The 16,763-nt window shown below is 39.3% G+C and overlaps 1 protein-coding gene across 11 annotated transcripts in view; it reads right to left on the reverse strand.

The window, feature by feature from the left end:
• The window catches only part of BCAS3 (BCAS3 microtubule associated cell migration factor), a 457,087-nt gene that overhangs the window by 294,611 nt on the left and 145,713 nt on the right, over positions 1–16,763 (reverse strand). For all 11 annotated transcript variants that reach the window (XM_036451745.2, XM_036451750.2, XM_036451747.2 and 8 more), the window contains exon 15: positions 14,129–14,393. In XM_036451745.2, the coding sequence (XP_036307638.1) occupies positions 14,129–14,393 (265 nt within the window). The remainder of the gene's footprint in view (positions 1–14,128; positions 14,394–16,763) is intronic.

Raw genomic sequence — 16,763 nt, forward strand, 5'->3', positions numbered from 1 at the left:
GATATACCCTGCAAGAAAATCTTTTGGCTACATTTCCTCTCTGTTGTATTTAAGGCACAATGTAGTCTTGATCACACAGCCAGCCCAAATATATGAGCAAAATCTCCCCATAAGTGGGAAGTTCATTGCCATAGTTTATTTTTTCTTAGAGCACTCTAAGATGTGGAGATAAAGGAAATTTTTAAGAGCTAGTGTTCTTAATATTTAAGAAGTTTTGGCAGGTTTTAGTTCACTTTAAACATTAAGATTGTAGTCTGCCATTCTTTCAACAATTAAAAATCAAACAACACCATAAATAAACTATATTTAACAACAGAAGGGACAAACTTTTCGAGAATAAAAGATTTTGGGAGTTTTACTTTAAGTTTTATTCCTAAACCTAACATAACATATTTAAGTACCCTCAAAATTTCCCTGTTCTCTGAAGGAGCTCAGAGTTTAGGGACAAACTGCTCAGAAGAATTTTCACCTTAGTGAAAAATCCCCAGAATTAAAAATACCAAATCTAGCATCTCTTGGACCTCATTTGGGATTTAATGAGCTCCCCAAAGTATAAATAAATCTTCATTGAAATTCTGGTTTTGAAAAGTCTCTACATCAGATCTCCCATGTTTATCTCACAATGAATTTTGTATCATGTCAACAGAGCAAACAGGGCAAGCTGTGCAAGGGGGGAAAAATATAGAAACTTTATCTTCATCACCCAACAACTACAACTTACAACTATTACTTATACTGGTAAACATATAAGATGTGGAAGAACCGAGAGCTGTTCCTGAAGAAAACAAGCGGACCCTTTATAAGATAAACTTTTAAACAAACTGCAAGATTTGAGTTGCAATATTTTTAGACTTGGAGGACTCAAATTTAATTGAACATTTGCAGAACTTGTGTTTTCCAAATATATTAAGTGTTGTATACTGAAGGGGAAAAAATAAAGATGAAAGTCAAGAGCGTTTTCTGTTGAATCACAGCTATCAGAGTGAAATGTAAGCAGCTCCCCTAAAGATGCTCTTCCCACAGCCTCCCTCCCCGGCTCCCGCCCCTCCCCACGGAAGCCTTCCTTCTTTTTACCAGGACCGTTAAGGATATTTTCTGGCTCTCATTCAGCATCATGGCTCAGGTCATGAGAAGTGTCAAAGATGCATTTCCTTCAGATGGGAAAGAGCAGCAGATTTTTAACAACCGTACAAAGATGGGAGTGCGGCGCAAAAGGGCCACATCAGCAGTTTGGACAGCAGGGGAGATAAAACCTTTCATCTTCACATATATTTATTTCCAGCTTTTAAATATCTTTCTACCAAAATATGCTTACTTATACGTTCTGCTCCTGAAGGAAACAGGAAAGCCAGACCCCATTTAGCTGCCTAAATTATAAAAAATTTGTGGAGAATTGTTCACTAAAAAAAAAGAAGAAATAAATCAAAGTACATCATATGAATATCAACAAATAGTAAGTCCTTGTTTTCTAAATTGATTTTCCAAAAGCAAAACCATGAGTCTGCCAGTGCACATAAAAACGCCTTTGGTGGAAATCCTTGCACGTGAGAATCACAGAGGAGCGATGCCATGATCAGTGGGCACCTGAGAAGTGTTGACTGTTTGCCTAGAATTCTGCTGCTGAGGCAGAAACCCTTTTCTTAACCTTTGCCAGAAAACCAAATTCATTCATCAGTGTTGTGGCTGTATATTTATCACACCCATGATTTTATCAAATGTGAATACCTTGCAATCTACTCCAAAACTAGACAACAGTCAAATATTATTAAACCTTTCCTCACCACGCCGTATGAGAGACAGTTCTGAACCCAGCAGATGGAACGACCTGTCTCTCCTGAAACTTCCAACCACAATGCCCACATTAATGGCACTCTATCCACTCTGAAACAGTTTGACTCTTATGACTCATTCTAGCTTCAATATTCTCACCTGCAAAAACACATGCCCCAATGTTAATAATGTTTTCAGTGAACCTTAAATCCTCTTCCTTTTCCTTTTCTCCTCCTCCTCCTCCAAATTCTAAACGTCATTTTATGCTAAGAGCCCTTTGTGGTGAGAACTATAACAGTTTCTATTTCTCAGTATGTGTGATCCTAGCCCAGCACAGACCCCACTTTCCTTACCCTTTTGTGGCTTACAAATCATAAGCCAACAGTCGGGTTTTTATTTCCTGCTCAGGTTTTAAGTTCCCAACTACGCATGGCTGTTACTCTCAAGTCTGATCACTTGTAAATCTGTTTGTGGGGGTCCTTCAGACACTGGTCATTATGTGTCCTAAGAAGCCTATTTCCTAGTCTCTGATCCCCCTCTAGTTTTTCTAAAATCAATATTTGGGGGGCGCGGGGGGGGGGGGGATTTTCAATGGAAGCTAATTAAAACTATCTTACTTGTCTTCCTCCCTGGAAAAGTAAAGCAATAGTAATATGCAAACAGATAAACCAAATCCTCTTATTATCCTAATCACTAAACTAAAATCACTCCTTCAACACTAACTTTTAAGTTTAGCACCAGAAAGACCGCACCATCCCAAAAAGGGAATTCCTTTATGGGGAAACTGAGCTGCCAAATTAAATACAAATTGTATTGATTAGGGTACCCTAATAAAATTGCCAATTCCACCTGATAGACCAGGGGGACTTACAATTTGGTATGACCAGCTCATGCTCAAAGAGCTTCCCATCAGTTTGGCAGTATAGGTTTGTTGATGAGGGGCATAAAAATAAAGTTGTGAAATAAATGAACATATATAATAATAAAATTTTAAAATAAAAAGAAGAATGATCAGCCTTGGCCAGGTAGCTCAGTAGGTTAGAGCATCGTCCCAGGACCCCAAGGTTGTGGGTTTGATTCCCGGTCAGGTCACATACAAGAAACAACCAATGCCTGAATGAATAAATAGGATAAATTTCTGTTTATCTCTCAAATCAATAAAATATATTTTTAAAAATGATCAGCCAAGGATTCCTCAACATGCAGGTCAATATTTGGTTTTATCAGTCTACAATTGGGCCTAGATATCAGTAGTTTTTAAAATCTACCTAAATTATAAATGCAATTGCGAACCATTGCTCTAATATGGAAGATAATGGTCCTAACAACAACAAATTTGAAAAAGAAGTCAGAGGAAAGAAAGATAATAAAAGGAGCAAAATATGCTTAAAAAACTTATAGCTCTCTCTTCAAAGAGATAAACTATAATGTGTCTGTCAAGTAATAAAAAAATGTGATAATTAAAGAAACATACAGAGCAAAGAATATTAAAAACATGTTGCTGAGATAAAAATGCAATAAAAGTTTAAAAGATCAAGTTATGGAGACACTCTCATAAAGTGAAACAAAAAGACTAAGTGATAGAAAATAGAAAAGAAAGTTAGAGGTTCAATATAGGAGATCCATTTCCAACTAACATGTTTCCCAAAAGGAGCAAAAAAAGAAAAAAGGGAAAAAAAAAAAGAAGAAAGAAAGCGAGCAAGGAAGACCCATGGAGAGCTGACATAAGAGCCTCTGGGAATGACACCTGATGGGCTGTTTTTCATTATAAATTTGTGGAATTATTTCTCTTTTATAATAAGTATATACATTACTTTGATAAAAATTATATTAAATAGGTAAACAAAAACAATAAAATTCTAAGAAATGCTAACAGAAAAGAGAAGCAGAGATTAAATATAAGCCCTTATAATGTCTCAATAGAGGTGTTTAATCACTCTGATCCCATAGAGACTAGCAACATAAAGAATTGGAGAAAGGAATGTTTAGAACATGAGACAGCACATACTTACTGAACTAAAAAAATTTGCCTCCGTTCAACTACCTAAATTTATTCATACGACCTAGGTATCTGGATGGAGTACTAAAAATAGACATTAACTGATAGTACAATATTCAAAAGTCCAATTCTCTAAGAAGATTTTGAGGAATACATCTTGGAAAACATAGTAAGAAGGAAACTGGTTAACTATGACATCTTATAAGACATCACCATCCATAGTACGCCAGGTTCACGCCAGGTTCACGCCAGGGTTACCATGATCAGATCAGAGTAAAGTTTAGAAAAGACCGCCCTCTAGAGGCATGTCTCATTAACCATTTAAAATCAAAACCACACGTCACTCAAGTCTATGCTTTGCCAAAGTAAAAAATAAATACAGAGAAACAAACAAAATATTTCATGAACAGTAAAAAGCAAAACAAGAAATTCCAGGTTAGCTTCAACTGCTAACTACCTTATTTGGCATCTATTTTAAGGGAAAACTTTGAGAGAAAAAATGAGGCATTTTCTAAATGAAATAGACAAAAAAAATTCAAATTAGAGTTTAACCAGTTTTTATAGCACCAAATTATAATCTATAATTTAGAGATAATATAATAATTTTTAAGACACTCCAGAGGTACTGTTATTTTTCTCAGAAACTATAGTATCGGCACTATCCTCTCAATTTTGCTATGACCTAAAACTGCTCTGTAAAATAGTCTATTGAAAACTGAGCTCTTTTTATTTAATAGATTTTTTTCAATTATCCTTCTTAAATGAAAGCATATTATTTCAAATCTCGCTTTTCAACCTATTTTCCCCAAAAAATCATATGCTCTTAGAAACAATAGCAAGTGACATAAAAATATTTAAATATATATGATTTTGTGTATAGTACAGCATAATGTCAGAGCATTTTTAAAGGATGATAAAAGAATTTATAAGAAAATAAATTCACTAGGAAAACTTTATTAGGCTTAAAACAACCAATTAAAAACAAAACTTCATCTGAGCTCAAACAATCAAGTACATGTAACCAGTAAAAACCCAGGTACTAAACTAAGATAGCCTAACAGAAAGAGGTTTATCCATTTAACATGTATAAACTATATATACTCTGTGCCATATGAGGCATAAAATTTAAAGCAGAGCTACAGTGCACATGATTGATTTTTCTTGGCAAAAATTAAGACATACAAATGGAAACTTCAATCCACAAGTAAACAGAGATGTGGAAAGAGAAGTCAAGGAACATCACATTCTTATTGATTGTCTTAAGTAGGTGAAACTATATAAGGCTGAAATGTGTGGTTGCTTTGTATTTACAATTGTGATGTGGTCTGTATCAAGAAAACTACTGATCAACAAAAGTAATTACAATAAACCATCAAATAAAGACTATAAACAGAGTTTCTGAGTAGTTAAAAAAAAAATGCAGCACTCAGATGCAAAAAAGAAAAGTGATGCTACGAGCTATTTAAAAGCACTTTTTCTAAAACACGGGCTTTGAGTCCAAGAAGGTCTCAACTACTTCCATTCGGAAGAAGTAGAATCTGGAATTCAAATGTCAGAAGTCATGACTCAAAGACAACTCCTCCCCTGAGGATCAATAAGTAAATGGGAAAAGAGACGCTTCCAGGAACTCTGGGGAACTGTAGAAATAAATCCAAAATCCCTCTGTTAAGTCGATGAAAATAGCAAGAAAAAACAAGTTCCTTAAAAGTCCTATCACAGAGCACATGTCATATTCTTGAATCTAAAATGGAAAACTAATTTGCAAAATAAACAAATGCAAAGGCTCAAGAATAGGTGGAGCAATTAGAAAAACTACACTTCCTGGTGTGTGAATTTTAAATGAGCAAAAACAGATGAAAAAGAAAAAAAAATACTACCTTCACTTTTCAGGTCTGTGTTGGTTTCCTCATTTCAGAAACAATGTTGGAAGTCATCTTATCAATACTGAGTCCAAAATGCTTAAATAAATAAATAAATAAATGCCTTGGCTCAGCTGGTTGGAGAGTGGTCCCATACACCAAAAGGTTGCAGACTCAATTCCCAGTCAGGGAACATACGTAGATTGCTGGGTTCAATGCCCTGTTGGGGCTCGAACAGGAGGCAACCAACTGATGCTTTTCTCTCTCTCTCTCTCCCTCTTTCTCTCAAACCAAGGAAAAAAAAAAAACATATCCAGGAATAAGGATTAAAATAATAATAAAATTTTAAAAGGCTAAAATGTGTACATAACAACGCCACAATTGTATTTTTCATTCACTCATTATTCGGTGAATTGTTCATTTATTTGGTTTTCTGTGTAAGAGGCACTATGCAAAAATATGAAAAAGTACTCAATCCTATATACCTCCTCAATAAAAACAATATTGATAATGATACTAATCATAGCAGTAACCATTTATAGAGTACTTGGCATGTACAAAACACTATTCAAAGTGCTTTAATCCTCACAGTAACTCTCTAAGTAATACTATTTTCCCCATTTTACAGAAAGAAAGTTAAGGCACAGGAACAACAATGGGTACTAGTCACTCTGACGCCTCTCTTCTCTCATATGTGGCATAAAGTATACCACAAATCCTGATGGCCCTGCCCTCAAAATATAGCAAGAATCTGCCCTGGGCGGTTTGGCTCAGTGGATAGAGCATTGGCCTGCAGGCTGAAAGGTCCTGGATTCAATTCCAGTCAAAGGCACATGCCCTAGTTACCAGCTCAATCCCCAGTTGGGAGCATGCAGGAGATATCCAATCAATGATTCTCTCTCATCCTTGATGTTTCTATCTCTCTTGCCCTCTCCCTACCTCTCTGAAAGCAATAAAAATATTTTTGTAATAAAATATATAAAAGCAAGTCCTTAGGTTATGTCGGACTCGACGTATCTCATTTCGTGAGGTCACCATCTCCCATTTATTTATTTTTTTAAAAAAAAGGGTTCCGTCATTTCAACGTATGTACATATGTGCTTTGTTTTATTATTATTATTATTATTATTATTATTATTATTTATTTATCACAAGTGAAGGTCAGGAATTGTTATCTTTCTCTTAAATTTCTAAATTTTTTTTTAGTTTCACTTCATTACTGCTGTGTGTATGCTCCATGTGAGTGGCGTAGGTGCTTAGGTAGGGAGGTTCTAACCTACAGGAAAATCAGTTATGTCACGCCGTATGAATGGATCTCCGACGTAACTCGAGGACCTACTCTATATGGCAAGAATCCAATTACTACTCAGAATCTCCACTATAACTCAGTCCAGGCCTTGTCTTCTCTTACTTGGATTTTTGCAATACTCTCCTAACTGGTCTCACTGGACTTCTACCCTTGTTAGATCTCCCTTCTGATCCTGCCAAAACACAAGCTTATCGTGTCACTCTTATTCCCAAAACTCTCCACAGTTTCTCCATTTCTCATTCTAAGTAAAAGTCAAAGGTTGACATGATCTAAACACATTTGCTCTGACCTCATCTTCTACGATGTGCTTCTATTTATTATGCTTCAGCCACACTGACCCCTCACCCTAACCCTGATCCTAACGCTAACCCTTGTACACTCCAGGCACATTCCCAAACCAAGGATTTTACACTAGCCATTCCTTCTGCCTAGAACATGTTCCCCAGACATCTGCATGACTTTCATCCATACTTCCATCATCTCTTTGTTCAAATGTTAGGAACTCAGTCTGCTAAAGAATTCGAACCTCAAATTGCAATCCTCCCCAGGCATTCCCTATTCCCCTTCAATTATTTATTTTTCTCATTAGTCCATAAAACTATCATCTTTCTTTCTTTTTTTCTTCCTTCCCTCCTTCCCCTCCTTCCCCCTCCTCTCTCTTTCTTTCTTGGTTAATCCTATTTTTCCATTGATTTATTTTCTTAGGAAGAGTGGAAGAAAGAGGGAAAGACAGAAAGAAACACTGATGTGAGAGAAACACACTGACTGGTTGCCTCTTGCATGTGTCCAAACCAGGGCCGGGCTGGAGAGAAGCCTGCAACCAAAGTATGTACCCTTGGCCGGAATCGAACCCAGGACCCTTTGGTCCACAGGCTGATGCTCTATCCACTGAGCCAAATAGGCTATGGCTATCTTTCTTTCTATCTATCTTTCTATCGTCTTTTTTATTCATAACACTCCACTAAAAAGTCAGCTCCATGGGAAAAGAAGCATGTTCCTCCTGTCCACTGTTATATTCTTCCAGCTCGGAAACAGTGCCTAGACTTAGTAAACACTAATTAATGGCTGTCAAATAAATAAATGTATCTTAAAGATGTTAAAATGAACAGCAATGTTGTCATGAATAAAAATCACTTCATTCTGAGGGAGGATCCAAGATGGCTGCTCGGTTAGTCACCTAACCGCAGCAGCACACAACAATTTCAATGGAATACAACTAAAATGTAGAGTGGACATCACCCAGAGCTACAGGTAGTCGACTGACTGAAATTCTACAACAAGAAGGAAAGAGAAAACCAGAAGGAAAATCAGAGGAGCTGAAAAAAAAGCCTAAGGTACGGAGACATGCTGCGTATAGAGGTCGCAGCCGGAGAGGAGGAGAGGGCTGGATGCTGCCTGGCGTTCCCTAGCAGGAAGGAAATAAAACCCCCAGCCTGGGCTAAACCCCCGAACTGGCAGCACTGACCCCCAGTTATGAGCCAGACCCTGGGGACCCAGGCTCCGGCGGGGGAGACAGAGCTGTGAGGCGGAATCCCAAGCGAGCAGCGAAAAGCAGGGCCCCCAGAGTCGCGTGCACATTGCGCGCGGAGGACTGAATGTTGACTCTGATGCTGGATTACCCTAGCGGGAAGAAACAAAGCCTCCGGCGGCGCTGAGCCTCAGTCCGGACTGCTCTGAACCCCAGTCCTGGACCAGACCCTGGGAACCCAGGCTCGGGCAGGGGGAGACGGGGCTGTGAGGTGGAATCCCAGGGGAGTGGCGAAAAGCGGAGCCCCCAGAGTCCCGCGCACTGCGCGCAGAGGACAGTCTGTTGACTCTGATCCTAGACTCCCCTAGCGGGAAGGAGGAAAAAAAAAAAAAAAAAGCTCCAGACTGGAGGAATGGGACAGGGAGCAGGAGCCCCTGCCGGACACCAGCCAACCGAATGCTGGCAGGGAGCTGGGCGACGGGGCTCCCAGTGTGGGGGGGTGCCCCTGAGCCATCGACCTCTGAGCGCAGGCAGCAGAGCCAATGCCGGGGGCTGCTTCCTGGGTGGCGCCGACCCCAGCAACAGGCTGGAGCAGCGCGGGAGCCCGCGGAGAACAAAGGGGTGCCACAGGCCAACCTGCTGAGCTCCCAGGACAAGGAGGAAGAAACCAAAGTTCTCAATGTGAAGAAATCAAGTGAGAGCAAAAGATAGTAAAATTACTTAAGAAAGAATACAAAGAAGATCTTGAAAAATCAAAGACTAAGTCAGAACTCAACTCACCAGCCAACATGGCAACATAAATGCGTTTAAAAAAAAAAAAAAAAAAAAAAGGACAGAATGTTGGAACAGCGGCAGCCAGTCCTAGAGTGCCCAGGCACAAAGCAGTGGCAACCGGGCCCAGAGTAGCAACGGCCAGGCCCCAGAGCAGCAGCAGCCAGAACCAGAGCAACAACAGCCAGCACTGGAGCAGCCAGACCTGGGGCAATGGCAGCCAGGCCTGAGGCGGAGGCAGCCAAGCCCAGGGTGGCCAGTCCAGGAACACCCAGACCCGGAGCGGCCGGGCCCGAAGAAGCCAGGCCCAGAGCAGCCGGGTTGGGAGCAGCCAGGCCCAGAACAGCAGCTGCCAGGCTGGGAGCGGCCAGGCCCGGAGCAGCCGGGTCGGGTGCGGCCAGGCCCGGAGCAGTGGCTGCCAAGCTGGGAGCGGCCAGGCTGGGAGCGGCCAGGCCCGGAGCAGCCGGGTCTGGTGCGGCCAGGCCCAAAGCAGCGGCTGCCAGGCTGGGAGCGGCCAGGCCCAGAGCAGCCGGGTCTGGAGCAGCCAGGCCTGGAGCAGCGGCTGCCAGGCTGGGAGCGGCCAGGCCCGGAGCAGCCGGGTCTGGTGCGGCCAGGCCCAGAGCAGCGGCTGCCAGGATGGGAGCATCCAGGCCCGGAGCGGCTGGGCCCGGAGCAGCCGGGCCCAGAGCAGGCGGGTCGGGTGCTGCCAGGCCCGGAGCAGCAGCAGCCAGGTCCAGAGCAACTAGGTCGGGAGCGGCGGTGACCAGACCCGGAGCAGCTGGTTGTGGAACAAACCAGAGCAACAGAGGCCAGGCCCGGAGCAGCCAGGCCCAGAACAGCTCGCTCCTCGCCTGCCCCTGCCCCACGGCTGCCTCTCAGACATGGCTGGAAACTTTTGTGGGAACTTGAGGGTCTGCTGAATCAAGTGATGAAGGCTTAGATCTGGATGTGTTGAGTTAGTATAGGGCTGGGGTGTTGATCTGTGAGTGCCTTGGGTTGGGCCTGGATGAGGCTGGTTGACCTATTTGGAAATGTCTTTTGTGTGAAATGTATCATTGGGTATGTGGTGGTATTATTGATATGAGAAAATGCTAAGTAACTGATTTACTATCTGAAAAGGGATTTACTATCGGGGAAAGGGAGGGAGGAAGAGACTGAACATAAACTGTGCACCTATGGATGAGGACAATGGGGGATGGGGAGGGGGCAGAGGGTGGGGTGGGAATCTGGTGGAGGGGGGAAGAAATGAGGAACCTTTGTAACAACATGAACAATAAAGATTGATTTAAAAAAATTTAAAAAAAAGATTTAACATCAAAAAATAAAATCACTTCATTCTGACAAGTAATGATTTAAATCGAAATTGTTTCATTGGGGGATAGGGGGTTTGGAGGGATTAAGCAAAAAAGAGAAAGAACTCATAGTCAGTGACAATAGTGTGGTGATTGTGGGGGGTGAGAGGATTGGGTGGAGGTGAAAGAGGGTACAGAGGAGATAAATGGTGATAGAAAACAATAAAACTTAAAAATAAATAGTCTAAAAAAATCAATTGTCTTATTAGAAGAACTTCTAAAGATATTTGGAAACTTGGCTTAAAGCCTTGCAATCTACATTTTACCAAATACTACACAAGACACAAACACATAAATACAAATAAGGCCCTGTCTTCATGGCTGTCAATCTAACAGACAGGCATGTCTCCAAACAACCAACATGTTGTGATATAACAAAACATGTTCAGAGTGTCAATATGGAGGCTGCTACAGATGACACACATCCAGAGATGTTTAAGGGCTAAGAGACAAAGTGATATTTTTAGTTAGAACACAATGAAGTAGGATTTTAATGAGCATTCAAGAGGGTAACAATTATTTCTAGCTAGAGATAAGTATACAAATAGGAAAGGTGCCAAGAAAATGAATCCATGTGGCATATTCAGGGGAGGATACAGTGATCCATGGGTGGTGGGACAACAGCTAGAAATAGGATGGGAGTTTCTCTAACCTTCTACAAGGATACTGAGATACTGAAAGGTTTCAGCAGAAAAGTGGAAAATAATATTTATGATTAACAAAGGAAATGTCTTATGATAGTAAAAGTGGCTGGGTAGGGGCTACTGAAATAGAAGTGGTAAGAAAAAATGATTGAGTCCTGGCCAGTGTGGTTCCATGGTTGAGCATAGTAGACCTGTGAGCCAGATCACAGTTGGATTCCCAGTCAGGGCATATGCCCGAATTGCAGGCTCAATGCCCAGTGTAGGGTGTACAGGAGGCAGCAGATCAATGATTCCCTCTCATCATTAATGTTTCTATCTCTCTCTCCCTCTTCCTTCCTCTCTAAAAATTCTTTTTTTTTTTTTTTTTTTTTTTTTTTCAGAGAGGAAGGGAGAGGGATAGAGAGCCAGAAACATCGATGAGAGAGAAACATTGATCAGCTGCCTTCTGCACACCCCCCACTGGGGAAGTGCCCGCAACCAAGGTACATGCCCTTGACCAGAATCGAACCTGGGACTCTTCAGTCCGCAGGCCAACACTCTATCCGCTGAGCCAAACTGGTTAGGGCAAAACATCTGCATTTTTATTGGTGACAATGTCGCAAGTACTACTAATATTACTATCTTGTGTTGTCTATATTCACAATGAAAGGAAATACTTTTGGTTAGAGGATAGTAAACATAATGATGTCATTTCTTTCATATCCATGACCATGGATCTTAAGTTAAGAAATACTCATATAGACTAAGGTCAATATGAAAGAAAATGATGGACATATTTAGAGAGAGTATATTTCAAATAAATAAACTCTGTTATGTAAAATATTGGCAAGAAGATAAAATAATCCTAGCCTACACTGGACTGATTCCAGAGAGTAAAAAGGAAATATCCCTATATCAACTGTTATTTAACAGTTTCCTTTACTTTGCTAAAAAGAGCACAAACAACGGTAATAGCACCAAGCATGATTCATTTTCAAGATGAATCCCTCCCAGTTCAAAGTTTACATTGTTTTTGACTAGCATCAAACTGTTTATCCACACAAACTGTAAATACATCCTTTTTAGAACTAACCAACAACAATGCCCATTTTGTTTTGACATGTGAAATACAAAGAGAACATGAAGAAAAATGACCATCACTCTAACATTGGTGCTTTGAAAATAAGGACTACCACACAGAATAATGGGGTGAAATTCCAACATAATAAAATTTTTAATAGGTGTTATCAGGAGGAAAATGCCTTCTGAAATTCCTTGCTTTCAAAAGAGAATGCTAAGTATAGCAATCTGTCAAACAGTCTATCATCTCCTCTCCACCATGTCTTCTGGTAACTTTAGGCAAAGAAAGAGCTTAATATTCCCTCTCTGAGCAATAAAGCTGAGAGAAAATAGTATATTTTGACTAAGAAATCCAAGTATGCTCTTCAACTATCTGTTCTTTTACAAATTATAAATCCTTGATTGGCATTTTGCACCTTTCAGCAAAAATATAATTTTAGGAATTTGTTCACAGTTATTTGATCCCTATCTTTGCCCTTGGACTACATGCTACATAGAGCAGAGATGACAATTTTTTGTGCACGATATGCCCAAAACCTACCTTGGAACCGGGTATGTGGTATGCTTAGTAGGGAAGGAAGAATAGGAAGGAAAACGAAGCTCAAAAGAATACTCTCTCTTTCTGGAGATGTGTAAATGTAAGGAATATAAATCTTAATTTATATAATCACTGCATCATTATATGTAATAACCCCATACCAGAAACTCTCCGCATACACATCAACAGTAAGTTAGTGCACATGTCTGGGTTGTGTGCTTAATCCCCAGTAGGAGGCGTGCAGAAGGCAACAGATGGATATTTCTATTACTCCCTCTCCCTTTCTCTCTCTCTCAAATCAATAAAAAGGTGTTTTAAAAAGAGAAAGAAATCAAGTAATCAAGTAAACCTATAAATAACAACATTAACCCCATGAACATGATACTAAAGAAGCTAAATATACCACAATACACTATTCTATAATTCCACTTATATGAAAGAGAACAACAGTAACTAAGGATACTTCCTTAGCAAAGAACTATTTTTAGAAAATGATTACTATTAAGTCAGATTTATGGTTTTCTTTTATGGAAAAGAAGCACAAAAGGGGAGTTCTAGTAATGTTTCATTTATTGGTTGGGGTGATAGTAACACAATTATTTGTTCTAAGACAAATTATCAAGCTGTAGAGTTGTCTTTCTTTCCTGCAATGTATTGGTAGAAATCTCAGAGTTGTATTTTAAAATAAAAAACAAATGATGCTCTAAAATACACATGACTCATGACCATTTTTCTCCAACAATGAATATGAATATAATTAATGAACTATATATAGTATTGTTGGCTTTGGTTAAAAATGAAGTTTTCTGGAAAAGATCTACAGACATGAGATTCAATCTCTAAATGTATGACTATAGTTTCAAACTTCATATTCCGTAAAAACAGCACAAGGAAGTCCTTACATACTGAAAAACTTAGGGAGGTAAGTTTTGTAATAAAGACTGCCATTACTGCCGAAACCAGTTTGACTCAATGGATAGAGCATCGGCTTGGGGACTGAAAGGTCCCAGGTTCGATTACGGTCAAGGGCATGTACTTTGGTTGCAGGCACATCCCCAGTAGGGGGTGTGCAAGAGGCAGCTGATCGATGACTCTTTCTCATCGATGTTTCTAACTCTCTCTCTCTCCCTACCTCTCTGTACAAAATCAATAAAATATATTAAAAAAAAAAAAGACTGCCATTACTATATTGACTTCAATTAATTAAATTATTTAATAAATTAGGAATTCCCAACATGACTTTAAACAGACGTTGTCTTTGCATGAAAAGATTAGGGGGGGGGAATGTATTTTTGTCCCAAACCTTGAAAATTAAAGAGAAGGAGGACTGAAGGGTTAGAGAGAGAAAACTAAGTTTACCATGCAGAGGTGATCCGGAAGGGCTGCTTGAGAGACCTGGAACAGGGCTACAGCGACCTCCTTGCTTAGAAGTCAGTTCTTGTTCAATCTCTTCCAGCCCAGCACTTTTCTGGAAACGGCTCATACGATTCACGACTCGTGGCGACATGTGTGTTCGAACACAAGGCTGGCCACCATAAGGGTTGATTGGAAAAACATGGGACGTCCCCCGAAGAGTACTGACCACAACCCAACGACAATCATGGCTGAAGCAGATGTCTTGTACCTAGAAATGAGATATGGGAAAACAGAGACCTGATTGAAGCTATCTACATTCAGAGCATCACACACAAATCACCAAATATGACTAGAAATACATATCTCTTTACCAAATATACCTAAGATGAAGTTATAAATAAAATATTTTAGTTTACAGATGAGTTTAATGGTGAATAGTGATCAAAACTCCCTATCAGGGACTTGATAAGATTTAGAGTAAGAAAATCTATCCCAAGATGCATAGAGTGGCAAGTCAGAAAACAGGACATATTTAGTTTCACTCTATAGAGTTATAAGAAAAGACATATGGGGGGGGGGGGAAGATATATGAGTCAGGTTTATTATTCTAAATGAGTTTGCCTTCTAATAAGTACTAAGAACAAAGAGGTAAATAAGAAATAATCCTTGGGCTCACGGCCTAACAAAAGGAAAAGCCAAATAAGAAACTTGTGAAAATATAATATGTAAAGGTGAAATAACTATCTTATGTATAAGGCACAGTGGTAACCAAAATAAAAGGAAATATATGAAATCTACTGGTGAGGCAAGAAAATGAATTGGCGAAGGTGGATGGTTAGAAATGGCACAAAAAAACATTTTATAAATAGGTATGGAATTGCTCTTTGAAATAGGATATACTTACAAAGAAAGGAGAGGAGGATATTCCAGTAGAGATATATCAGGTATATCACATGTTCCATTTTAGATATAAATGCATAGACATAAAATGGTAATGATGGGCAACTAGCTCAGTATGTCAGAAACAACATGAGAGTCAGCAAAAGAGAAAGCAGGATGTGCCTGGCTTTTAAGAAATAATGATGTCAAGATTTCAATTTTGGAAGGATGATTCTGGGAGTCAAATATAAGGAAGCAGGTTTGTAGTGTGGACAAGGATAGCTGAAGGAAAACTAAGTAGAAGCTGCCTTAATAGGTAGGGATCCAGGTGGGATACTCAGGAGAAAAGGCTCAAAACACTCTGACAACCCAAATGCCCATCAGTGCAGTATATACGCCATGGAGTATTAGTCAGCCTTGAGAAAGAGGAAATCCTGCCATTTATGACATGGAAGAACCTTAAGCAAAGAATGCTAAGCAAAATAAATGAGAGAAAGATAAAGTACTTTATGATTTCACTTATATGTGAAATCTGCACACACAAAAAATAATCAAGCATGTAAAAAAACAGAGGGTAAAATGGTAGTAACCAGGGGATGGGTGATGAGATAAGACTGATAGCATTTAAGGGCATAAAACTTGCAACAAGTAGTAAATAAGTCAGGGGTCTAATGCATATTATAACGAACACAGACAATAACAGTGTACTATAATTATGTAATGTGATAAACATGGCTACAATGGCAATCATTAATACAATATACAAATCTGCCCCGCCACTGTGGCTTCAATTCCAGGTCAGTGCTCATCCCTGGTTTCAGGTTCCATCCCCAGTAGGGGGTATGCAGGAGACAATCAATGATTCTCTCTCATCATTGATGTTTCTCTCTTTCCCTCTCTCTCTCTCTCTCTCTCTCTCTCTCTCTCTCTCTCTCTCTCTCTTCTTCCTCTTTGAAATCAATGAAGATACATGTGTTTTATTAAAAGTAGATGTATAAAGGTAGCATGCTGCACACCACCCTAATGAAAAACAAACAAATAATGAACTGTGATTAGCTGTTGTAACTTTCCATAGATCAAGGCTGGCCACAGACTTGATCTATGAAAGTTAGTCACTAATTTGCATAATTAAATTAACAAATTAAATTTACTAGTTTTATCTTGATATCAGATTATTGGTGGCAATTTTAACAAAATGCCTCCATTTACTTCTATACTTTTATACTTTTAAAAAAGCCAAATAAGATTCTATATTGTTTTAAACATTTTTAAGCATATCCCTAAAAGAAGGACAAGTTACAGATATTTAAGATTTCTACACTCACTTATTGATATTCTATAAGAAGTTTCAATATTATTTGGTATTAGTTTCAGGTATACAGCATAATAGTTAGGCAACCATATATTAAAAAGTGTCGTCCCCCCCCCAATATTTCCAGTACCTACCTGGGATCATACAGTTATTATAATACTCCTTGTGCTATCTTTGACATCCCCATGACTATTTTGTAACTACCTATTTGTATTTAATCCAGAGGGACAGATGAAAGAGGTGGAGGTATTAAGAAATATTTGAAAAATTAATAATAATTATTATAATAATTTTCTAGCATACAAAAGAACTGTCAAACAGTGCTGAAAAAAAGACCCCAGACAATGTAAAAGTATGGTAGAATATAAAATGTCTGTGAGTTGGATTTTTAACAGGAAAAATATATACACGTATTTATACTTATAGGAATATATTAGCTTCATTACA

This window comes from Pipistrellus kuhlii, unplaced genomic scaffold, assembly GCF_014108245.1.
Source record: "Pipistrellus kuhlii isolate mPipKuh1 unplaced genomic scaffold, mPipKuh1.p scaffold_m20_p_22, whole genome shotgun sequence".
NCBI lineage: Eukaryota > Metazoa > Chordata > Mammalia > Chiroptera > Vespertilionidae > Pipistrellus > Pipistrellus kuhlii.